The sequence below is a fragment of the Lissotriton helveticus genome, chromosome 2_1 (genome assembly GCF_964261635.1).
Source record: "Lissotriton helveticus chromosome 2_1, aLisHel1.1, whole genome shotgun sequence".
Lineage (NCBI taxonomy): Eukaryota > Metazoa > Chordata > Amphibia > Caudata > Salamandridae > Lissotriton > Lissotriton helveticus.
This window is the reverse complement of record NC_136059.1, coordinates 1,333,691,886-1,333,718,091: the sequence shown is the minus strand read 5'-3', so window position 1 is coordinate 1,333,718,091 and position 26,206 is coordinate 1,333,691,886. Positions and strand designations below refer to the sequence as shown.

Below are 26,206 nucleotides of genomic sequence, written 5' to 3'. Positions count from 1 at the left end.
TGATCCTCTGAAAGCGCATCTTTCTGATGTTCTTTGTTTTTTACTCTATTTGGCTCAGCAGGGTTGTGCTGTGGCCACTGGTAAAGGGTATTTGTCGGCTTTTTTTTGTTTTGCCCGATCAGCCTTCTCTTTTTAAGTCTCCAATAGTCTTGAGGTTTATTAAGGGGCTCACTAACATGTTTCCGCCCACTCCTTTCATTATGCCCCAGTGGGATTTGATTCTGGTGTTAACTTTTTTAATGGGTTCCACATTTGAACCTATGCATACATGTCCTTTGAGACTACTGTCTTTCGAAACGGTCTTTTTAGTGGCTATCGCCTCGGCTAGGAGGGTGAGTGAGCTTCAGGCTTTGAGTTCAAAGCCTCCTTTTCTGACCATACATGCTGAAAAGATGGTTCTCAGGACCAGGTCTGCTTTTCTGCCTAAGGTGGTAACTCCCTTCCACCTAGGTCAGTCCATTACCCTTCCTACTTTTTATCCTCCCCCCTCATCCATCCAAAGAGGAGGAGAGACTTTATTGTTTGGATCCAAAGAGGGCGATTAGCTTCTATTTGGATAGAACAAAGGACTTTCGTCAAGATGACCAACTCTTTGTTGGATATGCTGGTCGTATGAAGAGCAAGGCAGTGCACAGCGCACTTTATCAAGATGGATCATCTTGTACATCAAGGTATGCCACTCCCTGGCTGGGAAGGAGCCTCCTGTAGGCATTAGAGCTCATTCCACCAGGGCTAAATAGTCTACTTCTGCCTTATCCAAGGGTATTCCTGTGTTGGACATCTGTAAGGCCGGAACTTGAGCCTCCCTCCACACTTTGCGAAGCATTACTGCTTAGATTCCAAGGTGAGGAGGGACGGCCATTTTGCACGCTCTTTTTACAAGACTTTTTGGTATAGAGGGGTGGACACCCTCCTCCAGGGGTTGGACTGCTGTGGGATTCTATTCAAAAGGTGAGGAATCCACAGGCAGATGTATCCTTCAGAAGAACAAGTTACTTACCTTCGGTAACGCTTTTTCTGGTGGATAGTGTATCTGCCTGTGGATTCCTCACTGACCCACCCGGCTCCCCGTTCTTCTCCCTTTTATACCTTAAAAGATTAGGTATTGGTTATTTGATGTTTTTGTGTAATCAAGACTTTACTACCTCTATTTGTATATTGTTGACTTATTTGAAATGTAAGTTTTCTATTTTCAATATACACTGAGTGTATTTCTGTGAATACTGTATACTATGTATGCATTGTCTATATGGTCGGTCTGCCCGTTTTGCCTCTGTGGCTGGGAAAAAATGGGTGGAACTGATGTCATCACGCCAACGTGGTCGTCTTATGGCTCCGGTGACGTCATGCGGAGCCGCGTGCGGAGCCATGACGCTATGACGACCTCGTCGGCGCGGAGAGCTACGAAAAATTTCCATGGAATGCTGGCGCAGGGGATGTTCAAAAGGTGCGGAATCCACAGGCAGATACTGTATCCACCAGAAAAAGCGTTACCGAAGATAAGTAACTTGTTCGTCTGGAAGTTGGATGTTTTCTGTCTCCTTGGGGGCATTTCTCTTTCTCTATTAAGCATTCATTATTTTCTGTACCTTACAGCCCTTTAAGGGATCCTAGTGTGAACGTATGATCTGATGTTTGGTCTATATGTATGCGTGGAACGCATATGTATATATAGATCTGGGTATAATTGATGAGTATTTATAGCAGTTTCATATCTGTTTAATTGCCATCTTTTCGTCTTTACGGGCACTTTACATTGTGTGAACCTTCAGGTGGGCATTTTGTCTAACAAAATAAAAGTTCCTTGTGTTAGGGATGCACTATTACGTTCATCTGCCTTCACAATTGGATTGATATTCCTAACCTTGCAATGAATGGGTTTATTCATCTTGGTTTTCATGGGAATGGGTTTTGGAAGCCCTTCTTTTGTGAAATTATCAGGACAGATTACCTGTAGATATTTTTTATTTTTTATTTTCTTTATTGGTTTTTATGATAAAAAAAGAAGAGATACAATACATACATTTCAAACCAAAGGAAAAGATAAAAACAAGCTTACGATGGAAAAAAAACCAGCGACAGCGATCATGAATGTACATCACATTTCAATACTGCAAGGGTATTGCATACAAACATAGGTAGTCTGAAATAGGTGGCATCTGTGCACGCTTCAAATCCCTTTAAAACCTAAGGTTCCTACTATTGAGTTCCCTCATTCTGACCTTCTAAATAACTCTTATATAGACTCCAGAATTGTTTAGTACAACTTCTGGGGGAAGCAGTTCACTGTATGATTCAGTTTGCGTATTGTAGAACAGCATTTCTCTAGACCATTGTGTCAGGGTAGGGGAGGTATTGCGCGCCCAGTGCATTGCTACCACTCGTGTAGCTATCAGAAGGCTCATGTCAATTAAGCGCCTAATATTTTTCCTGACTCGCTTGGAGAAGCCTAGTAAGGCTAGCAGTGGGTCTGGTCTGATATTGTCACCTGTAATCTCACTTAGCTTTGCAAAAATTTGTATCCACAAGTTAGTGATTGAGGGGCAAAGCCATGCTAAGTGTAAGAAGCCAGCCGCCTCCTCCCCACATCTTTCGCATTTGTCAGTTTCACACAGACCAAACCTGTGTAACCGGACTGGGGTATGATATATTCTATTAAGGAATTTAAATTGAATGAGGCGGTGTATGCCATTAAGGGAAATGCAGTGCTTAGCCTCACAGCAGTACTTCCATGTGTCATCCTCTAATTGGATTTCTAAGTCCAATTGCCACTCCAATCTGGGCTTAATGTACTGGTTCCGTCGTCCTTCCTGTGTTTTGCTGTATTTATGCGAGACTAGCCTACTCGGGGAGTCAGAGCGTAACATTGTGATGAGAGGTACTACTTCTGGTGGTTCCAGCAGTTTGTCCCCCAGCAATTCGTGAAGTGCGCTTCGGGCTCTCTAGTAATGAAATATCGTTAAGGGGGGAACAACTGGTTTATTCGCAACCAGCTCTTCCTAGTCCCCCCCCCCCCCCCTTCCCATCTGTAAAAAAAGCTCCCAATTACTCCTATGTCTAGAGTTTGCATAGCTCGCACTACTTCTGGTTCTGTGATAGTTGGAAGCCAGGCACACCATTCAATGGGGGTGAGAGGAGAGTAAAGAATAGAGACCACTGGCTGTTAATAAGGTTATGCCAGGCGTGTGTTGTCGCATTTATGGAATCTAGAGTCCCAGTGCGTCATATCTGTGCACGGAACAGTGCTGTAGTCAAGTGTGAAGGTGCCACTGCCACCCTTTCTATGTGAAGGTGGGGGGGACATGGGGCCTGCTGGCTTAGCCAGTAATAAGCATGTGAGCATTGAGCTACTCAGTAAAAGAGGTCTAAGTCCAGAGCTCCCACTCCCCCCATCGAGCATGGAAGAGTAAAAACATCCCATCTGGCTCTAGGTTGTTTTCCGGGCCATGCCGATTTAACCTGTAAAGACTTAAGGTGTTGGAATAAATGAGCTGGGAGGACAACTGGGATATTTAAAAATAAGAAAAGGAATCTAGGTAGAATTACCATCTTCATGAGCGATATCCTTTCTAGGAGAGAGAGGGGGAGGAGAATCCACCAATGCACATCATCTTCCAGTCTAGTGATTGGTTTGCTGTAATTTTCCTTAAATACTATTTCTTAGTTTGTGTGTATTTGGATCCCCAGATAGCGCTCCGGGTCAGTAGACCAGGCAAGTGGGTAGTCCAGATCCACTGGGAGCATTGCCGGGGTGAGGGGGAATATAGTAGACTTTGACCAGTTCATTTTAAGTCCTGAGAATTCCCCGAAATTCACCACTTCCCGCAGCACTGGAGAGAGATTGACTTCCGGATTTCGGATATACAGGAGCGTATCATCGGCATAGGAAGAAATAATCAACTTGTAAGTAGGGAAGCGAATACCCCTGTGGCTATGGTAGTCCCTGAGGGCGCACGCCAATGGCTCCGCGACCAGGGCATAGAGAAGTGGGGATAGCGGACAGCCCTGACGGGTGCCTCTGGAAGTCTCCAAGGGAGCAGTTTTTCCTGTAGATATTTGTTTACTAATGTAAAGAATGTGGGTTATATGGCATTCACTTTGCCTTTGGCACTTCTAGTTCAAAGGCTCACTTACCCTGTAGGGGTTAAATACTATTGTCTGACTGTTGTCAGATGTCTTCTAACAGGGTATTAGCCTGTTCCCCTTTAGGCTTTGGTTTTTCGGTGCCTGTGTGGTTGTTTCTTATTTACATAGTATGTGGTCATTTCCACGGTTTTTATGGAGAGCCATGCTCTTTTTTGTTTATTTCCTACGTATGTCTGGTCTGTGGTCAAGTTCGACCAGCTGATTCTCTTTGAGAGCTTTGGTAGGATTAATTTGCAGACTCTCCTCCTGGTCAGTATATCTATGGTATTTAATTCAAATGTTTAGGAATCTGCAGCTAGCTGTCTCTATCAGATGAACAAGTTACTTACCTTCTGTAACGTATTATCTGGTAGAGACACAGCCTAGCCGCAAATTCTTTAACATCCTGCCCAGCCTCCTCCCTCTGCGAATTATCTGAACTATAAGGGTTACTCCCTTTTCAGCACTGGTTGTATATAACAGTGATCACTGTTTCACAGAATTGGGTAATTCAACGAACCATTAGGTCAGACATCTCAAATCTGGACTTGGTATTGCCATACCTTTAATTTCCAATTGCTTCGTCACAACATTAGTCTTTCCTTATGGGTTTTGTCTAGATATTATCATACCCTCTATTTTCATTTTCTAATTATGTTGTAAAGATATATTGATCTTTTTTGACGCACCATTTCCACAGCCAGTTACTAGAGCGGCTCTGCGTTATGACATGGAAGGTTTCACAGAAGAAACTTGTGTCCACGCGCCAAAGTTCCCCTATGGCGGGTGGACACCAGTGCACTGACGTCACAAGTCCACTGACGTCACAACCGGAGTCAACGTCTTTAAGGAGTTGTAAGACGCCAACCCTAGGTGCACAGAGCGACTGCTGAAAGAATCCGGATCCAGTCTGACACCTGGGGAGAATTCAAAAGTTACGGAATCAGCAAATAGATTGTGTCTCTATCAGATAATACGTTACCGAAGGTAAGTAACTTCTTCTTCTGTAACGATCTTTGCAGTAGATACTCTTATCTACCAGTAGATTCTTCACTGACCCTCCAAGCATTCTATCTTGTGGAGAAAAATCCTTATACCTTGTTGCCCTTTTTTAATATGGTACCAAGGGCCATGTGCACAAACAATATATTTTGCAAGTTCCTTATTACAACTTTTTGCGGCTCGCAATTAGGAAGTCACAAAATGCAATTTACAACAGTGTGTTTGACACTATTTGCAATTCCCGGTGATTTGCAAATGGACCTGCCTCATTAATATTCGTGAGGCAGGTCGCACTTGTGACCCTTTGGGAAAGACCAAAATCACAGGGATGGTGGCCTGATGGGGTCAGCAGACCACCATGTCTATGATTGCTGTTTCAATAAAGCAAGTTGAAAAAAATGCAGCCCATTATCCTTAAAGGAAAACATGATGCGTTTCAAGAAGAAAAATTTAACGTTTCAGGTTCATTTTTTAAGAGTAGGCAGTGGTCCGTGGGACCACAGCCTGCTCTTAAAAAATGTTTTTGAAACCATTTACAAAGGGGAAGGGGTCCTCTGGGGACCCCTTTCCATTTGCGACTGGCTTAACACCCACTTGAAGTATGCGGTAACCTGCGATTGCTTTGCGACAGTATTCCGGTCGCAAAACATTCATACATTCCCCTGCGACTCGTTATTAGAAAGGAACACGGCCCTTCCTAATACCGACTCTCAGACCCTATTTTGCGAGTCGGTAATAGGTTACCAACTCGCAAAATAGGGTAAGTACATGTCAAAAGGCAATTTAGCAGTCACAAATGGCCCAATTCTCTGTTTGCGACTGCTAAAACTTTTTGTACATGTGGCCCCAATTTACTAAGGAACAGCACCAATATACAAGTTTCAATCTTCTCGAATAGGCCTCGTAAGTTGTGGCAAATTCAGCAGAACTGATGTTAGGGCGAGGCTTTATGACTCGGATGATAGTATCCCAACTCATTGTCTGACATCGCAATCGAGTTGACTCCACCCGCTGGCAACAAAGTGCTATTGCAAATCTTTTCCAGATCCATTCTGCACCTGGGATATTCAGAGTTGAGGAATCTGCAGGTAGAGTAGCCACCAAATTTTTTTTACAGAAGGTTAGTAACTTTTCCTTTAGCCCCACTCTCTTATGTTTCTATTTTCGGCCTCATGCCGTAGAGTCTGGACCCTTTTGGATCTTGGCAAAACCTAAACCAGAGTTTCCAGATGTGGCATTTGAATCTTACCTGCCTTGCCCTGTTTCCTCAGGTCTCAAACCAAATCTTCCCTATTTCCCTTCTTCCTTGCCAGCCAACTGCAAGGTAACACCACCACACACATGGAGACTTGAATGCTTTCTAGATCCCGACCTCCAGCACGTGGAAGTCAGAGGACCATACCAATTTCCAATGAATACTTGGTTGCTAAATGTAGCTGAACGCGGCACACAAACATAGGTGTCAATAGGCACAGAAGACGCAGCAAGTTAGTATGACTTTACGATGGTAGCACATGCCTATGTGGTTTGAGCAGACCTCTGTCTGAAATAATATTCCAAGTCCGGTTGACCATTATGCGTCATAACTATGCAAAAGATGTGACTCTGTCAAGTCTAAGCCTGCAGCAGTTGTATTCCATTCACTGATCTAGACAGTGTGCCATTCGCTCATAGTAATTTACCTAAATGACTGATAGTAATATGTGTGTTTGTGCACACTTTCTAATCCCTAATTCTGAGTATAGAGCTGAAGACTAATCAGGGGGTTATGTGCTCGGTGTATGTAAAGGATAAGCAAAGCTCCCAGACTGGCATACTTTCCCATCATAGCAAGAAACAGAAGTCCACTTGTTCTCCAGTGATGTGGCCCCTCTCCATCTATATGTAGATGTTCAGTTTGTGTTCCTTTGGCTGGGCAACGTAGTTAAGCGTACGAGCGGTAGATTAAGAATACAGTTAAAATAGCACGCACATAGGAGACTGAAGAGTTGTGAAATCTCCAGCCATAATTCGTGGAAGTCATAACATGCCATTGCTATAGGTCATCCTTCACATTACCTGAATTTAGTGTATTCCTACTTTCAGGTCTGTGATCTTACACCTGAAAATGTTCAGTGTGTTCGGAGAGACATTGTAAAACAGATAGACTCTAGTCTTTTGGGCATGTATTAGTTGTCCACATATCCACCCAATGTAGTCCTTGGGACACAGATTTTGCAAGATCAAATGCAAGGCCTTGCAATAGCTTTTTCAGAGCACTCAATTTGCAAAGGTACATGCGTGAGAATCTCTTTCAACCTGATTATATAATGGGATCAATAGGGCTACAATCCGAGAAGGCTAAGGAAAAAAAAAACTGGGTTGGTTAACTCATGAATGGACATGGGAAAATTGAGGGTTCTTATTTTTTCCCCAAGACTTAAAAGGTAATGAAGTCTATCCCCTGCAAAGTCTAGTTACAGAGTTTTTAACGTTCTAGAAATCACCTGTTCCCTGAGAAAATGACTCAATTTACAAGTATCCCTCATGAGAACAAGGGCCTTCCATCACTTCTAGCATGCTTGTGAGAATCCTTCTTTCTTTCAGTTGTAAATTGTAAGGCTCCAATAAAGGAGAAGACTTTTTGGTGGAAGACCCCCTCTACAGGCCGAAAACCCAAACTGAGAGCATTTGTCACTTCAGGTTCCTGATGTCAGGTCTAAATTTATTCCCTTCTGCCCTCTTTTATCCTAATACAGAATTACAGGAAAGTAACTTGCTTGTCTTTCATCTATTTGTTAGTTAAAATGTTGTTACCTAGTGTTTAACAAGACCCCATTGTCATGTTGGTCTTATTCTTAGCTTTTAAATGTATGATCAGTGGGTGCCATGACATACAATTTACCAGACCTTGTTTCATATCATACTTTTCACTACTTGTTGATGCCCACTCAAGTGCCTATAAACAATGAAACTGAAAATATTGAACATTTTAGCTAGAAACAACAGTTTTGTACTTTTCAGAGTGCGTTGACTTAATAAATTTCTTTAGCACCTGATTAGAACAGACATTGTTGTTTCTGTTTTGAATAAAGGACTCTTGATTTTCAGTTTTGTGCATTACTCTCTCTCTAATCTCAGTACCTCTAAACTGGATTAACTTTGGGTTTTCCCTTGGACCAGGTAACCTGCAGATGAAGACACTTTCATTTGAAAAAGATGATGACCGCAATGAACATATCAATTTCATAACTGCAGCCTCTAACCTTCGCGCCAAGATGTACAACATTGAACCTGCAGACCGCCTCAAAGCAAAGCGGATTGCTGGGAATATCATCCCAGCAATAGCAACCTCTACGGCAGCTGTGTCTGGTTTAGTGAGTAAATTTCACTTTTGGAATGATAGATGGCAGTTCAGTATCTCTCTCTGTTGCTTTTTAAGGAACTTGGGGCCAGATTTATAGTTTGGCAGATAGATTACTCCGTTGCAATATGTCAGGTATTCACTCTACTTCACAAGTGCCAGAAGATGTAATGCACTTGTAATAAGGCAGATGGGCAAGCAGGAGCTTCTGGGCCCAACCGTGGTGGGTGATATCTTTCACTATGATTGTCTTGGGGCTCGGCCTACTGTGGGCTCTGAGGAATGTGTCCAAATAACCGTTAATCACTTGACTATCAGTGATAGCATGGGTTGACCAGCCCAAGGGTTTTTGGGAAGCAGGTACATGAAAGGTGAGCACATACTCACAACTTAAAATAAGACCAGTAACGCCATTAAATGTTTTTCCAATCCAATATTTCCTTTTATGTAAAACAAGTTATTTATCTTATAATACAAAGTTCAGTACAACACACTGCAACTAATATACACAGTCTTCTTCAGGCAAGTCTTCTAATGTTACCAGGGTCAACTGCTGTCCCACTTCCCCATCTATGGAGGATGGTAATTACCCATTCCCATGTGGCAACATCCAAGCTAGGCCCCTCCAGTGAGTTCAAGTCTTTAATGTTCTAAGATGGCTTTTATCAAAGTCCACGTGTCTTCGCACATGGGCACATTAGTCAGAACAAGTTCACCCAGGGCCCTACAGCCCGGTATCAATCTTACCGCCCTTTCTGGATTGGCGGTCTAGAGTTCCTAGGCGAGTGTTCCCTGCCCGGTGGTGAGAGGGACTCTAGAGTCTGAGTCTGAGGCTGCGGTTGTAGATGTCCACTGCAAAAGAAACAATTGATGGACGGAATGCTGGGCAATGCAAACATTCACCTGGGTTAATCCATCATTCTTTTGCTCATCACAGCACGCCAGTTTGGACTCAGCCATTTGCAAATCAGTCTTGACCCTGTGCCTCATGGGAACAGTCCAGCCCAAACTGCCAAGCCAGGTCCTCCCTGGACCGGAAACAAGAATCCTGGGACCGGTTTCAGGGCATCAACCTTCATCAGCCAGGGTCTCTTGAATTCAGTGGTGTAGTGAGCACTTGACCCACGTCTGGGCATACCCTTCTCACTTAGGGTGTCATACACAAAAGAAACAATTGATGGACGGAATGCTGAACAATGCAAACATTCACCCTCAGTCACAAGGATCTGGGTTTAATCCATCATTATTTTGCTCACCACACCACCCCAGTTTGGACCCAGCAGTATGCAAATCAGTCTTGACCATGTTCCTTGTGGGAACAGTCCAGCCGAAGTGCCAAGCCAGTTCCTCCCTGGACCGGAAACAAGCATCCTGGGACCGGTTTCAGGGCATCCCCCTTCATCAGCCAGGCTAGCTTGAATCCAGTGGTGTAGTGAGCACAGGACCCACGTCTGGGCATAACCTTCCCGCTTAGGGCGACATATGCAAAAGAAACAATTGATGGACAGAATGCTGGACAATGCAAACATTCGCCCCCAGTCATAAGGATCTGGGTTTAATCCATCATTCTTTCTAGGATGCTTGTTTCCAGTCCAGGGAGGACCTGGCCTGGCAGTTCTGGCTGGACTGTTTCCATTGGGCACAGGGTCAGAACTGATTTACATATGACTGGGTTCACACTGGAATGGCATGGGTAGCAAAAAAAGATGGGTTTAGGCCCAGATCTCTGTACTGGGTTGAATGTATAACATTGTCTGCATTCTGTCCATCAGTTGCTGTTTTTGCATTTGTCACTCCAATTGGGACGGTTATGCCCAAATGTGGGTCCCGTGCTCTCCATGCCACTGCAGTCAAGCTATCCTGGCTGATGAGGGGTGAAACCCCGAAACCGGTCCTAGGATGCTTGTTTCCAGTCCATGGAGGACCTAGCCTGGCAGTTCGGGCTGGACTGTTCTGTTGGGCACAGGGTCAAAACTGATTTGCATATGTCTCGGTACAAACTGGAATGGCATGGCATGGCAAACAAAAAAAATGATGGATTAAGGCCCAGATCTCTGTATGACATTGTTCTGCATTCTGTCCATCCACTGTTGTTTTTGCAGTGGTAGATGTCCACAGCACATCTCTGATCCAGTGGTAAGTCTCCTTCTTCTTCTGGGGTGAGACTTGGGTGATGCCCTCAGTCCTTGTCACCACAAGCAGAATTCATGATAAGCTTCTGTTCGCTGATGTACAGCTTCAGTTTGACATTTGGGGAGTCTCAAGCTTTCCTTTTTTATAATCCATTTCCAGACACACATGTGATTAGGGTCTTATGATGGCAGGCACACCGCCCGTCGACACCCCTAGGTCCGACTGCCAGATTACAATACCAGTGGTCAGACTCACAGTGGTTGGCGGGAGACCACCACCCCCGCCAGGATCAGTGATCCCAACGGGGCAGCGGTCAGATTGGTAGTCCCGAATGGTAGTGGCGTTGGTGCTGAGGCAGGGACCACCATCAGAATTACGATATCTCTGTCCGACAGCCTTTGCATGGTGGGAAGACCACTATGAAGAGGCTGTTGTAAACTAAATATGGGGGCCCCAAAAAGGGGCCTCATCTGTCGTGGCCCACTGTACATGTAGTGCCCCCACTCACCTGCATGCACCGTATGCCGTACACCACATGGTGCATGACACCCTGCATACAAGTGCAGGAGGTGCTCCTTATCATGGCAGCGTGTGCTGAGGCCCCTTTCCTTGGCCACAGCACAAGCCGCCATGATAAGGAGCACTTTCCGACTTCCAGCACAGGGGTCGCATTGTAATGCGGCAGTCAGACCACTGCCTGATTGTCGGGCGGTCTCCTGACCGCCTCAGTAGCAGGTGGCGGTCCAACAGCCCGCCATCGTAATCAGCCCTTTAGTGTCTTTGTTTGAAGAAGTTTGTGTTCTGGGGGTTACCCACTTTTACAGGCCTACTTTTTTGTTGTCTTGTTCCGCCAGAGAACAGTTCATCACAGTAAGAGTCTCCAGTCATGGTATCCCTAAACACAGACCATGGGATTGAATAAAGGTTCACACCTGGATGTCAGCCTCAGTGATACGTGCATCAATGGGTTACCAAAGAGCCCCAGCCCTACTCTTTTATTCTTATCAGCCTCATCTCCTTTTTCCAGTGTGCGCAGGTCCATTTGACTAGTGCCTCCTTACAGAAACAAAGAGCCCATGTTCATGCGCTCCAAAGATCCTGGATCTTCCTTCCTCAAGTGTGTGTCCCACCCAGCTCTCAGGAATGCAGCAATCCACAAAGCTGTCTGGAGAAAATCTCTACCTTTCCATGATCTGCCTGCAAGCCCTGGGCCTCCATAAATAGAACCCAGTGTTTTCCATGAATGGTATCCATTCGTAGCTTACACACACACATACCACTGCACACACACATGCACAGCCTCCGATATATTGTACCCTCATACATCCCAGCACGCTCAGCAACACCGCATGGTAACTTCTACATGCTGTACCATTTGGGCTCGAGCATGACTCCCAAGTTGTGTGAAGACTGTGCATGAACCTAAAGGTGATCTGGGACCTTATTTATATTTATTTATTCAGTCTTTTGTATAGTACAAACTTGACCCCGTAGGGTATCCAAGCGCTTCACAGATCTGAAAGAAACAGGTTAGTATTAGATTCCTTACCTTAGAATATCCCCAGGCATCAGACTGGATCCGGAAAATTTTGTGCAGCAGTACCCCTGCGCTTCGGTAGGCGTCGTCTGCGGGTCCACATCCGTCGTCGGCGTCGTTGGCTCCGGGATGACGTCGTCTGAGTACTTAGACACCGCCCTCGCGCACTGACGTCAGTTCTTCTTTTTTCCGCGTCAGCAAGTGCAGGTCCGGAGAAAGTGGTACCCTTTATTCACTTTTTGACTAAGCTTTTTCAATCCTTTTTGGATCCGTTTCGAGTCTACGACTCCATCGGTGCCGGTAGTGATGCCCGGGTTCAAGCCCTGTGCCAACTGCAACCGACTGATGTCGATTACCGACCCCCACCGCCGGTGTCTACATTGCCTGGGGCCCGACCACGATGACAAGTCGTGCCCCGACTGCCGGGCCTTGACGTCGAAGGCTAGGCGGGAGTGGTCCCGCAAGCGCCTTGAGCTCCGGCAGTCGGCCCCACGCCGCTCGAGGTCCCGGTCCGGAAGGAGGTCGAGGGACCAGTCGCGGGGCCGGAGTCATCATAGCTCGGCGAGTCGACACCACTCGTTGGGCTCCAAGTCCTCAGGTAAGAGGCAAAAGAAGTCAAAGAGGCAACCTCGCTCTTCTGACTCCCCCCGACGCTCGCTCGATGCGGCCGGGGGTTCGGGTGACACCGGCTCCGCCGTAGCCGCAGGCGTCGCGGCCTGCTCCATACCCGCCGGTGCCTGTGCAGAACGCGACGCCGGAGGAGATCGATGCCTTTCTCAGGGCCATGAGGACTCTCTCTCCTCCGTCGGGCTCCGCGGCGCCTTCGGGCCCAGCGGACCCAACTGGGAGCCCAAGCGGGCCGGGTGCTTCGGCCCCGGCGCAGTCGGGTGCTTCGGCCCCGGCGCCGTCTGCGACTTCGGTCCTGACGCCGCAAGGCCCCACCGGATCCGGTTCTGGATCCGGGTCGCCGCTGGTCGACCTTACGACCTTACCCTAGGGTGTCACCCCCGGCGCCGTCCTCGGACGACAACATTGTGAGAAGTTGGCCTGATATATGATGCTCACTAGTTCTAGTGATCACCTTGTATCAGTCCAAACAACCCTTATGGTGATTGGTTGTAAGTCAACCTTATAGACCAGCTATCCTAATGGTAGCATGGACAAAGCAGTCTTAGGCTAAACTCTTTTGGCATGTGAAGCCAGCTGTTTTACCACATATAACCCCTTGAATACCAGATGAAAGGACACCACACAGGTTGTTATGAAAATAAACAATATATTTATTATTAACAAACACCTCTGAACTCTTTATGAGATCAGAGGGCTAAGCACATAACAATACTCTTCAGAAAAATACAGTAAGTCGCACAAATTACAATGGTGCCCTAGGGGTACGACAAACCATATACTAAGTAAATGGGTTAAGTAGAACGATAGAGGAAATGAAGCTGCCCAGAGGCTGTAGGATCGCTGGGACTACACTACCCTAACCTTAGGTAAGGGGCAGGAGGCCCACGGGACGCGTGTGCAGAGTGTGAACTCACACGCGAGATGCGGAACAAAGTCAATGGGCACAACAAATTGAGTAAAAGGTAAGTAAAGACAGTTCCGACTAGTTACGACTAAAACGACAGGATACATGGACACTAGGAGAGTCAATCTACCTTTGAGCACCGAAGGGCTGCGGGTGCATAGGTGTGAAAGTGTGTCTGGTTTCCGCGTCGAAGTCAATGGAGCTTTGAAGAAAGATGCTGCAGGCGACCAGGAGGAAGATATCCGGAGTGATCCAAGGGCGGATCGAAGATGATGGAGACCTGAAAGCAGAGGGGACAGTGTTCAAATTCACTAGCCAGTGACTGGAGTGGAACCAGGAAGGAACCAGATGCTGTGGTCGCGATCAGGTGAAGAGTGGACGCTTGACTCTGCAGCCACGTGGACCAGGAGGTGTCTTCGACGACCAGGATGGAGGCACGAGCTGTCCCACGCAGGCTCTCGCTGTCGGCGGTGTCTGATCCGGATTCGGAGTCAACAGGCCTTGGCAAAGGCAACCAACGCGGTGAGTGAAGATGGCGTCTGATGCAGACTAGGAGAGTCCGGGGTGCTTCTCTTTTGGAAGGAAGCAAGGGCCAGTCTGGGGCAACCAGACCAGCGGTGTAGATTTCAAGGATCGTCGTTTAGGGGGCCACTAGCCAGCCGGCAAGTGACCAGACAACGCGTCGAGCAGCAATCAAGCAAAAGGGCCCCACGCAGATCTCGTGGATGCTGGGGGGCTTGTCTTCGGTGCAGGAGCTCCTCGGGGCTGGGGCTTCTCAATCCCCAAAGCACTTACTCAAGGGGGCCTCAGAAGTCGTGCTGGAAGCGAAGTGCAGTTTCTTCAAGATGGCCGGTCCCACATGTCTCGTCGCACCCACGGATCTCAGCTGTGCTGCAGATGTGGGTAAAGGTCGGAGAGGTCTGGAAGTCCGGGTCTCGTCGGGCTCTGAGGTCTGGTTCCGGCAGGAAGGACGACAAAGTGAACCGCTAGGACGCTTGATGGTGCCTACAGTTGCAGGGTGGTCACTCCTTGGCCACAAGGGAGATTCTTCAGTCTTCTGTGGAGCAGAACGTCGAAGTCCAGAGTTTCTTCTTGTAAAGTATCAATTCAGGATAATCTAATCTGGAATAGGACCAGCTCCTACCTTTATCCTGCTAAAGGGGGCTGTACTGTGACTAGGTCCCTCCTATGGGTGGGACCAGGAAGGGGGGTGGTTACACTCCCTATCCTTTGTCCGGTTTCGCGCCAGAGCTGGGGCTGGAGTGCCCCAGCAACTGGTTTGAACCGGGGTATGCACAGGGACACCTTGTGTGCCACAGGCATGTCTCATTCCTTTCAGCCTGTCCTACCTCAATACACAAAATCCTGTCTGATGTGGTGCTAGTGTGAGAAGTTGGCCTGATATATGATGTTCACTAGTTCTAGTGATCACCTTGTATCAGTCCAAACAACCCTTATGGTGATTGGTTGTAAGTCAACCTTATAGACCAGCTATCCTAATGGTAGCATGGACAAAGCAGTCTTAGGCTAAACTCTTTTGGCATGTGAAGCCAGCTGTTTTACCACATATAACCCCTTGAATACCAGATGAAAGGACACCACACAGGTTGTTATGAAAATAAACAATATATTTATTAATAGCAAACACCTCTGAACTCTTTATGAGATCAGAGGGCTAAGCACATGACAATCTCTTAGGAAAAATACGATAAGTTGCACAAAATTACAATGGTGCCCTAGGGGCACGGCAAACCATATACTAAGTAAATGGTATAAGGAAATCAATAGAAGGAATGGAGCTGTCCAGAGGCTGTAAGAACGCTGGGACTACACTACCCTAACTTTAGGTAAGTAATAGGAGGCCCACGGAATGCGTGTGCAGAGTGTGAACTCACACGTGGGATGCGTAACAACGTCTATGGACAGTACAGTTCAAGAAAAAGGTGAGTACGGACAATTCTGACTGGTTAGGACTAAAACGACTGAGAATCTAGACACTAGGAGAGTCAAGCTACCTTTGAGCACCGAGATGCTCTTGTTTTACCTCACCCACGGGATGCGGGTGCATAGGTGCGAAGTCGTGTCGGGTTTCTGCGTTGAAGTCTATGGAGCCTGAAAGAAAAGATGCTGCAGGCGACCAGGAGGAAGATGTCCGGTGTGATCCAAGGGTGGATCAGAGATGCTGAAGACCTGAAAGCAGAGGGGACAATGTTCACAGTCACTAGCCAGTGACTAGAGTGGAACCAGGAAGGAACCAGATGTCGTCGTCGCGATCAGGTGAAGAGTGGACGCTTGACTCTGCAGCCAATTGGACCAGGAGGCGTCTTCGACGACCAGGATGGAGGCACGTGCTGTCCCACGCAGGCTCTCGCTGTCGGCGGTGTCTGTTCCGGATTCGGCAATTTCTAAACAACAAGGGAACCCAGCGGGTGGCAAAGGACCATGGGTAGTAGTCACTTTGAAGGAGACATAGGTCCTGAGCACAACTTAGATAGTGAGACAATGAAGTATAGACCACAATAGGCTCTATATAACACTTTTCCTTGTCCAGCCGGAAAGGAATTTTTAATAATAGAATTGATAACAGTCTTATTTACAGTATAAACATACAGCAACGAATCGTTGCAGTATAGCACACTCCTGTGCCATACCATGGGGAAACAGAAGGAAAAATAAGAGAATAGGAAAGGGTGTATCAGGCAAACAGAACAGACATGTCATTATTTTGGATCAAAGCAATTTGTTAGTGTAACCTGAAGCGGCGCATACAACATTAAATGTACAATACAACAAATGTATGCCCACTCAAAGGAGTCGACATTTCGATCCCGCACACAAAATATCAAGGGATCATCTTCAGGACTTAATTTAATGTTTTGCCTGGTTAGAACATTATTAATAGCCTTTGGAAACAATGTACCAAGGAAAGATGTAGCGCACGGAAATGTAAAATTGGTGCCAATGGTCCCAGCAGTGCTCGGCATACGTGGTGCTAGTGCTCAAATTTTGACGCATACACTTAGCCTCGATGGAGTGTGATCACGTGTGCCCGCTGTGCCGTGCGTGGGGCTGGTGGGGCGGTGTCCTCCGTATCCTTTAGTAGTATTAGGAACCCTTGGATGGGGGTTAAGTAAATAATGGGAACGGTGAGGCTTGATGGAACGCCATCAAGCCTCACCGTTCCCATTAATTACTTAACCCCCATCCAAGGGTTCCTAATACTACTAAAGGATACGGAGGACACCGCCCCACCAGCCCCACGCACGGCACAGCGGGCACACGTGATCACACTCCATCGAGGCTAAGTGTATGCGTCAAAATTTGAGCACTAGCACCACGTATGCTGAGCACTGCTGGGACCATTGGCACCAATTTTACATTTCCGTGCGCTACATCTTTCCTTGGTACATTGTTTCCAAAGGCTATTAATAATGTTCTAACCAGGCAAAACATTAAATTAAGTCCTGAAGATGATCCCTTGATATTTTGTGTGCGGGATCGAAACGTCGACTCCTTTGAGTGGGCATACATTTGTTGTATTGTACATTTAATGTTGTATGCGCCGCTTCAGGTTACACTAACAAATTGCTTTGATCCAAAATAGTGACCTGTCTGTTCTGTTTGCCTGATACACCCTTTCCTATTCTCTTATTTTTCCTTCTGTTTCCCCATGGTATGGCACAGGAGTGTGCTATACTGCAACGATTCGTTGCTGTATGTTTATACTGTAAATAAGACTGTTATCAAATCTACTATTAAAAATTCCTTTCCGGCTGGACAAGGAAAAGTGTTATATAGAGCCTATTGTGGTCTATACTTCATTGTCTCACTATCTAAGTTGTGCTCAGGACCTGTGTTCCGGATTCGGCGTCAACAGGCCTTGGCAAAGGCAACCCACGCGGTGAGTGGAAAAGGCGTCTGGTGCGGATTAGGAGAGTCCGAGGTGCTCCTCTTTTGGAAGGGAGCAAGGGCCAGTCTGGAGCAACCAGACCAGCAGTGTAGTTTTCAAAGTTCGTCGTCTAGGAGGCCACTAGACAGCCGGCAAGTGACCAGACAACGTGTCGAGCAGCAAACAAGCAGAAGGGCCACACGCAGATCTCGTGCAAGCTGGAGGGCTGATCTTCGGTGCAGGAGCTGCTCTGGGCTGGGGCTTTTCAATCCCCAAAGCACTTGGTCGAGTTTACCTCGGGAGTCGTGCTGGAAGCGAAGTGCAGTTTCTCCAAGATGGCCGGTCCCACGTGTCTCGTCGCACCCACGGATCTCAGCTGTGCTGCAGATGTGAGTTGAGGTCGGAGAGGTCTGGGATCCGGGTCTCGTCGGGCTCGGAAGTCTGGATCCTCGAGGGAAGACGACAAGTGAAGATGCTGGACGCTTGATGGTGCCTGCAGTTGCAGGGTGGACACTCCTTGCCCACAAGGGATATTTCTTCAGTCTTCTGTTGTAGAAAGTCGAAGTCCAGTGTTTCTTCTTGTAGAGTTTCAGTTCAGGATTAATCTAATTTGGAATGGGACCAGCTCCTACCTTTATCCTGCTAAAGGGGGCTGTACTACGACTAGGTCCCTCCTATGGGTGGGACCAGGAAGGGGGGTGGTTACACCCCCTATCCTTTGTCCGGTTTCGCGCCAGAGCTGGGGCAGGGATGCCCCAGCAACTGGTTTGAACCGGTGTATGCACAGGACACCTTGTGTGCCCCGGGCATGTCTCATTCCTTTCAGGCCTGTCCTACCCAATACACAAAATCCTGTCTGGAGTGGTGCTAGCACCTCCCAAGGCAGGAAACCCTTTGTCCAAGCCTCCCTCGCTGGAAGGACTCCCAGCAGCAGGAGGTCAGACTTGTGTCTGTGGTGGCAGCATCCATTTTGTGATGCCAAGGCTCGAATTAACTTTAACCGGGGTTCACAGTTATATACATGTTGTGTCCCTCTAGAAGGGTGGAATGCTACCCCCGTCGCCAGAATTGGCGAGGGGGTAGTATTCCAATTCGTATGACACCTTACTCGACATGTTTTGATAAAGTTATACCAGAGTTAGCATTCAACCGCGAGGATTATAATGCACTTAAGAGTATATGGTATAGCGTTATCATGGAACAGCTATTAGGACTTGGTTCCGCAAGCCGCAGACGGGCTCAGCTCATGCCAGAGCACCATCTCACATAATTTTAAGCACTCTGCCTTCAGGATTGATAAGGCCTGCCATAGGAGTGACTTATAGGAATATATGTGTCCATTTTGGGGTTAGATATAGGTAACTATATCTACAGCAAAGGGTGATTACACCACCTTGCCCCAGCTGTCTTAGCAGCCAGTTGTGTCAGTTTAGATGGCCAGCCAGGGGTGGCATAATACATGCTTCAGCCCCTGGTAGGCCCTGGGTACACCTATGCCCTGGGTACCTAAGGTACACTGTACAAGGACTGATAAGGTGGCCCAGTACCAATTGGTAAATGCACCTAAAGTACATGGATGTCAATTTAGAGAGAGAACAATTAGGCTGTGGGTCTGATTAGCAGGCCCACAGCCAGGGAAAGTCGTAGACCAGTGAAGCAAAAAGCAAAAATCTGGTGTGGCCATAGGATTGCAGACCCCACTCTCCTACAGCTAGCACCTCCCAAGGCAGGAAACCCTTTGTCCTGGCCTCCCTCGCTGGAAGGACTCCCAGCAGCAGGAGGTCAGACTCATGTCTGTGGTGGCAGCATCCAGTTTGTGATGCTGAGGCTCTGTTTAACTTTAACCGGGGTTCTCAGTTACATACATGTCGTGTCCCTCTAAAAGGGTGGAATGCTACCCCCGTCGCCAGAACTGGCGAGGGGGTAGTATTCCAATTCGTATGACACCTTACTCGACATGTTTTGATAATGCTATGCCAAAGTTACCAATAACCGCGAGGATTATAATGTACTTAAGAGTATATGGTATAGCGTTATCATGGAACAGCTATAAGGACATGGTTCCAAAAGCTGCAGACAGGCTCAGCTCATGCTAGAGCACCATCTCACATAATTCCAAGCACTCTGCCTTCAGGATTGATAAGGCCTGCCATAGGAGTGACTTATAGGAGTATATGTGTCCATTTTGGGTTAGATATAGGTATACTATATCTAAAACAAAGGGTGATTACACCACCTTGCCCCAGCTGATTGATCAGCCAGTTGTGTCAAATAGTAATGCCACTAGTAGGCCTTGGATGCACCTATGCCCTGGGTACCTAGGGTACACTGTACAGGGGCTCACAAGGTGATCCAGGTTCCAATTGGTATGTACCTAGAGTACATGGAGTCCATTTTAACAGAGAGAGCAGATAGCCTGGGGTCCTGAATAGCAGGATCCCAGGCCAACTAAGTCGAAAACCAGCTAAACACCAGGCAAAAAGTTGGGGGTAACCATAGTCAGATATCCACCTTCCTACAGACGTCCCTGGTCCAACCCTCGGTCCGGATCCAGCGTCGGAGCGGCGTCGCTCGACGCCGCATTCGGCGCCGGCCGAAGAGCAATTCTTCAAGGATCTGGTTACATCCTTTATCCCTGAAATTTCAGGACATGGACAACGATGGAGACGGGGGGGGGGGGGGGGGGTCTGAGGACCCCCTGGCACGTGAGTGCCAGTCATATGAGGACTGGACACAGGAACTAGGGGAAGCCAGTTGCCTGGATACCTCCCCAGACACTGGTTTTGTCTCTCCTCCTACCGTGGATATGGAGGAAGGGGCAGCTTATGGTGTGGTGCTGATGAGGGCAGCCAAGGCATTGGCTCTTGAGCTCCCCGTCGCAACATTGAGGTCCAACATCCTCACAGAGGTCCTTAAACCGCAGGTAAGCTCCCCAGAGCCTCTACTGCCGTTTAATGAGGCTCTCACAGACGTCCTGTTGGGCACTTGGTCCAGGCCCACTACAGGCCCTCCTGTAGATAGGAACGTCGCTAGGCGCCTCTGCCCAGCTCCGGGCGACCCTAGTTTCTTGTCCACCAACCCCACCCCCGAGAGTCTGGTTATCCAGGCCTCTACCTCCCAATCCGCATTCCCGATGGCACCACCAGATTGGGAATCCAAGAGGTATGAACAGTTCGGAAAGAAGATGTTCTCCTCCCTTAGTTTGGGGTTGCAGTCAGTCAACACCGCGTGCCTCTTGGCTCTCTGTGGGATACGGTTGCGGCCGTGCTGCCTGAGTGCCCGGAGGGAGCCCAGGCGAAACTCGCCCAAGCCCTTGCGGAGGGAAGGGACGCAGCGTGGTATTCCATCAGATGTGGACTGGATACCACGGACTCGCTAGGAAGAGCGATTTCAACGTCAGTGGCGGTTCGCCGCCACATCTTCGATGGCAAAGCAGATCATTCGCTTGAACGCTTTAAGGACTCCAGGGCTACGGCCAAGTCCTTGGGCCTGTCAGCCCCGCGCCAGCAATCTTCTGCTCAACGCTCCTTTCGTGGCCACGGAAGGGGTGCTCCAACACGTCCTGCCAGCCACGGGCCGCAGACTAACATTCAGTGCAGTGGCGGACATGGTTACCGTCACGGCGGTAACAGGGGACAACGGCGCGGCCAGTCCACATCCACGTCCACATCCACCCCCGGAGCATCCGCCTCAAAGCCTTCCTAGTCCGAGCTTTCAGGCCCATTTGACGCCAGTGGGGGGCAGGGTTCGCCATCACCTCCTCCACTGGCGCTCCATCACATCGGACGGGTGGGTGCTGCAAATCGTCCGAAGGGGCTACTTCCTCCCCTTCGAGGCGACCCCACCAGCCATGCCACCGCAGTGCCACCGTGTGTCGGGGGATCACTTGCAACTTCTGCAAGAGGAAGTTTCGGCCCTCCTGGCCAAGGGGGCCATCGAGCGCGTTCCTGGGCCAGAAGTAGGGTGTGGTTGTTACTCCCAATACTTTCTGGTTCCCAAGAAGGGCAAAGGGGGGCTACGCCCTATCTTGGACCGGAACATCAACGGCTTCCTCCGGAAGGAGAAGTTCAAGATGCTAACTTTGGCTCAGGTCTTAGCTGCCCTAGACCCAGGACACTGGATGGTAGCGTTGGACTTGCAAGATGCCTATTTCCACATCCCCGTCCTGCCGGCCCACCGGCGTTAGCTGCGGTTCACGGTAGGCCATGAGCACTTTCAGTTTACCGTGCTCCCCTTCGGCCTTACCAGCGCCCCACGGGTGTTCACGAAAGTGATGGCGGTGGTCATATCTGATCTGCGCAGTGAAGGTGTTTCAGTCTTCCTCTACCTCGATGACTGGTTGTTGAAGGCGGGCTCGCACCAGACAGTCGTCAGCCACCTCCAGACTACGGCCGACCTCCTGCACCTGCTGGGGTTCTCCATCAATGTGCCGAAGTCGCACCTGTGTCCCTCTCAGAAGCTCCTCTTCATCGGAGCGGTTCTAGACTCAGTGCAGTTTCGGTTTTATCCTCCCGAACAGCAGGTTGGGGATATTCAGGCTCTGATTCCAATCTTTCAGCCTTTATCCCAAGTCTCGGTCTGGTTGACGCTGCGGCTTCTGGGGCTGATGGCCTCCTGCATCCTTCTGGTGCATCACGCCAGGTAGAGGATGCGGGCTCTGCAGTGGGACCTGAAGTTTCAGTGGGCCCAGCATCAGGGCAACTTGTCCGACCATGTCTTGATCTCGGAGGGCACTGCAAGACAGTTCCAGTGGTGGCTCACGGACCGCGATTGGGTCGGTGGCAGATAGCTCTCCCTACCCCAACCGGAGCACGTAGTTGTGACGGACGCGTCCCTCCAGGGCTGGGGTGGCCACATGGGAGAGGCGGAGATCAGAGGCCTCTGGTCTCCGGCGGAGTCCCGGCTCCACATCAACCTTCTGGAGCTGCGGTCGATCCAGCTTGCACTGAAGGCATTCCTCCCCTCTGTCCGGGGGAGTGTAGTGCAGGTTTTCACGGACAACACCACCGCCATGTGGTACTGCAACAAACAGGGCGGGGTGGGGTCGTTGACCGTTTGCCAGGAGGCTCTGCGCCTCTGGCAGAGGCTGGAACATCAGGGCGTGACCCTGGTGGTTCAACACCTGGCGGGTTCCCTGAACGCCAGGGTGGAGGAACTCAGCCGCCGGTGCATGATGGATCACGAATGGCGTCTGAACTCGAACGTGGCGCAAGGCCTATTGCAGCAGTCGGGAGAGCCTTGGTTAGATCTATTCGCCACAGAAGAGAACGCGCAATGTCATCAATTCTGCGCGTTGGAATTTCCAAGGCGGCACTCGTTCGGAGACGCTTTTCGGCGTGAGTGCAGTTGCGGTCTGTTGTACGCCTTTCTGCCTATACCACTTCTGCCCAGAGTGCTGAAGAAGATCAGGTGCGACTGGGCCCAAGTCATCCTTGTGGCTCCGGACTGGGCACGGAAGATACTGGTATCCCGAGCTACTCAGCATGTCAGTCATCCCCCGATTCATCTGCCACTTCAGGAGGACCTTCTGTCGCAGCAGCAGGGGACGGTCCTCCACCCTAACCTGTCCAGTCTCCACTTACATGCGTGGAGATTGAGCGGCGGCAGTTGAGGCCATTTGACTTGCCTCCTGAGGTCAATGGCGACTGCTGCAGTTTGGCGTTTGGCGTGCTGAGCCGGGCGTCTGTGCTCACGCCGATAGATTTCCTGGGAGCCTGCCGAGTTTGCTGTTCGGCTTTTCTGAAGGGATTTCGGATTTCGGAGAAGGATTACTGCAGTCCACTGTGGGGGCTCACGGACACGGTGCTCACGGAGACAATAACGGAGCCTCTCTCTTATTGCGACGTGAGTGGAAACCACATCAGCTGCCAGGACACTTGGGCGGGTGATTTTCGGACCCCCTACCTGCTTTGTGGGGAGTTTCTACAGCCTGTTGGTGCCTGCCCTCTGTTCCCCTCCCGCCGCCGCAGAACTCCAGCTTGCGGCCGCAGTGGGGAGGGGGGGGGACTACATCCCCCAGACTCCTTTGCCAGCAGCACCGTGCCCGGAGGCGCTTCATAAGGGAGGGCAGCCCTCGCGTCGCGGGCTGAGAGAGAGGCCAGAAAGGCCGGGATGGGGCACGATTCTTGGATTACCGGAGAACCAAGGTAGGATCTTCACAGTGTATTGCCCAGAGCCTACCAAGCCTATCCCCGGACATAAAAAGGAAGTAGTCTAATAAACTGTCTGTTCACTGGCGTGGGTGAGTGAATTTAGCTGCCCCATGACGACTAAAGTACTCTACAATCAAATTCCTGCTCAGGGTGGATCCTTGAAAGGGACACTGGACCTGTATCTAACCAGGGTGACATCGGCCATTGCTACTATCGAACACAGCCTTCCCAAAGATGTCACATGCTGTGAAGGACCCCCCTCAACTCCACTTGATTCGCCGAACACTGTATTGTTGAAAGAGCTAAATGGGATTTGTAACACTAAGTATAACATTATATCGCAGGAGGATGAACAGACTGGTCCCTATTCACGCCCTGTGGGTTCTGGAAGTCCTAAGCCCAGAAAACCGCGGCAAGTCATTAACAGTTCCCCGGTAAACCCGGATGTTGCTTTAGTAGAAATTCCCACCGTCCAATCGATAGATTGTCCACAGGTTCCTGTCCAAGGTATTAAACGTAAAAGTGTAGCTTACAAAGGGAGACCCTCGAAACACCCAAAAATCACCTTAAAACCACTTATAGTTACAGTTGCCACCACCCCTGAGAGCCCCAATCAATTACTGGAAAAACCTGTATCCCTCCTTCCAGCCACCCTGCTAGCTAGCCTAGAAGAAATGCTTAAAAACCTGCTTGTCCCGATAATCGACAGGATAGAGAGAATTGGGGTAAAGCTCGCAGAACTAGAGGTAAACAACCTGACAAACAACCAATCTCAGAGCATAGCTGCTTTAAATACCTATGACATCGTTGTCAATCATAAAACCCCCCTGGGTCAACCATCGGACCATGAATCCCGAGCACCTAAAAGTAAGGAGCCTTTTAATAAATGCATTACAGCCAACTGCTCTATCTCTAGAGCACGGCCGACCCAACTAGGTAAGCTTCTTGAGGGTCCAGTAAAACCCAACAACTGCATACATTTACCACCAGAGGCAGGACCCTATGTGTGCGTCCTATCGGGAGTGCCGGAGCTCACTGTTGGGAAAACTGAAGGCCATCAGGGCCTTAAAAACAAAGTTCAGTATTGGCTGACGAAAAACAGACCCCTCCCAACTAGTATCAATGGTAGAATTTTGAGTGTGAGAAGGGTGGGGTGGATAGGGCCTCGGCCTAAGAACATGGTAGGTGATTTGGTAATTGTCAATTTTAAGGATAGGCAGGTCGTTCCATATTTGCGTAGCTGGGAGCCGCAAATAAAAACACGAGAATTGTATCACTTCTACCCCCGTACCGCATATACGTTGAACTCTGTTTAACATCATTAACTAAGGACAGAACGCTATAGCCATGATGCAGTCCATCTGCCCCACTTCTCCCGTTTATAACTGGTTAATGTACTTTTGTTCTTGTTTTTTAATTGTAAAAACCTTTTTTAATGTAATATCTTTTGCGCAATCTTGGGTATATTTTAATGAAATGAATTTTGTATTCTGTATGCTTTTATGGTTATTTGATTGTAACCGAATAAACTACTTGTGACTTGACTTGCCTCCTGAAGTCTGTAATCTGATTCTGCCAGCCAGGCGTCCCTCCACAAAATCGGTATACGCTTGCAGATGGAGCAAATTTGTGTCATGGTGCACAGCAGAGGCTGTGGGTACCCTTTCTGCCCATCTTTCAGAGGTTCTCCTCTTTCTTCTTTCTCTTGCCAAGCAGGGCTCTGCTCTGGGCACTCTAAAGGGCTACCTCTCTGCCATTTCCGCCTTCTTAAGGCTCCCTGATCAGCCCTCTTTGTTCAAGTCCCCGGTTGTAAATAGGTTTTTGAAGGGCATCATTCATATGTTTCCTCCTGTTCCTTTCGTGATGCCACAGTGAGACTTGAACCTTGTTCTGACTTATCTGATGTGCGCTCCCTTCGAGCCACTTTATAACTGTCCTCTTCGTCTCCTTACTTCTAAGACTGCATTCCTGGTTGCCATTACCTCTGCCAGGAGAGTGAGTGAGCTACAGGCCCTTCTTCTCAATCTCCCTTCCTTTCTGTCCATCCGGACAAAGTTGTGTTGCGGACGCGACCCTCTTTCCTGCCCAAGGTAGTCACAGCCTTCCACATCGGGCAGTCCATCGCCATGCCCACCTTCTTTCCGCCTCCGCATCCCTCGAAAGAGGAAGAGAGGCTCCACCGTCTGGACCCAGAACGTGCGCTCTCATATTATCTGGATCGCACACGCCAGTTCCGGGTGGATGATCAACTCTTTGTTGGTTACGTGGGCGCTAAGAAGGGACGGGCGGTGCACAAACGTACCATTTCTCGATGGGTCGTCTTGTGCATCAAGGCTTGTTACTCTCTGGCTAAACAGAAGCCTCCTGTGGGGCTACGTGCCCATTCCACTCGGGCCACTGCGGCTTCTAATGCCCTGGGTCGGGGAGTCCCCTTGCAGGACATCTGTCAGGCAGCTACGTGGGCCTTGCTGCACATGTTTGCAAGACACTA

At 48.8% G+C, this 26,206-nt stretch overlaps 1 protein-coding gene across 4 annotated transcripts in view; it reads left to right on the top strand.

Annotated features, from left to right (window-relative positions):
* UBA6 (ubiquitin like modifier activating enzyme 6) overlaps window positions 1-26,206 on the top strand; it is a 1,111,768-nt gene that overhangs the window by 857,494 nt on the left and 228,068 nt on the right. For all 4 annotated transcript variants that reach the window (XM_078676253.1, XM_078676254.1, XM_078676252.1 and 1 more), the window contains exon 29: window positions 8,290-8,483. In XM_078676253.1, the coding sequence (XP_078532379.1) occupies window positions 8,290-8,483 (194 nt within the window). The remainder of the gene's footprint in view (window positions 1-8,289; window positions 8,484-26,206) is intronic.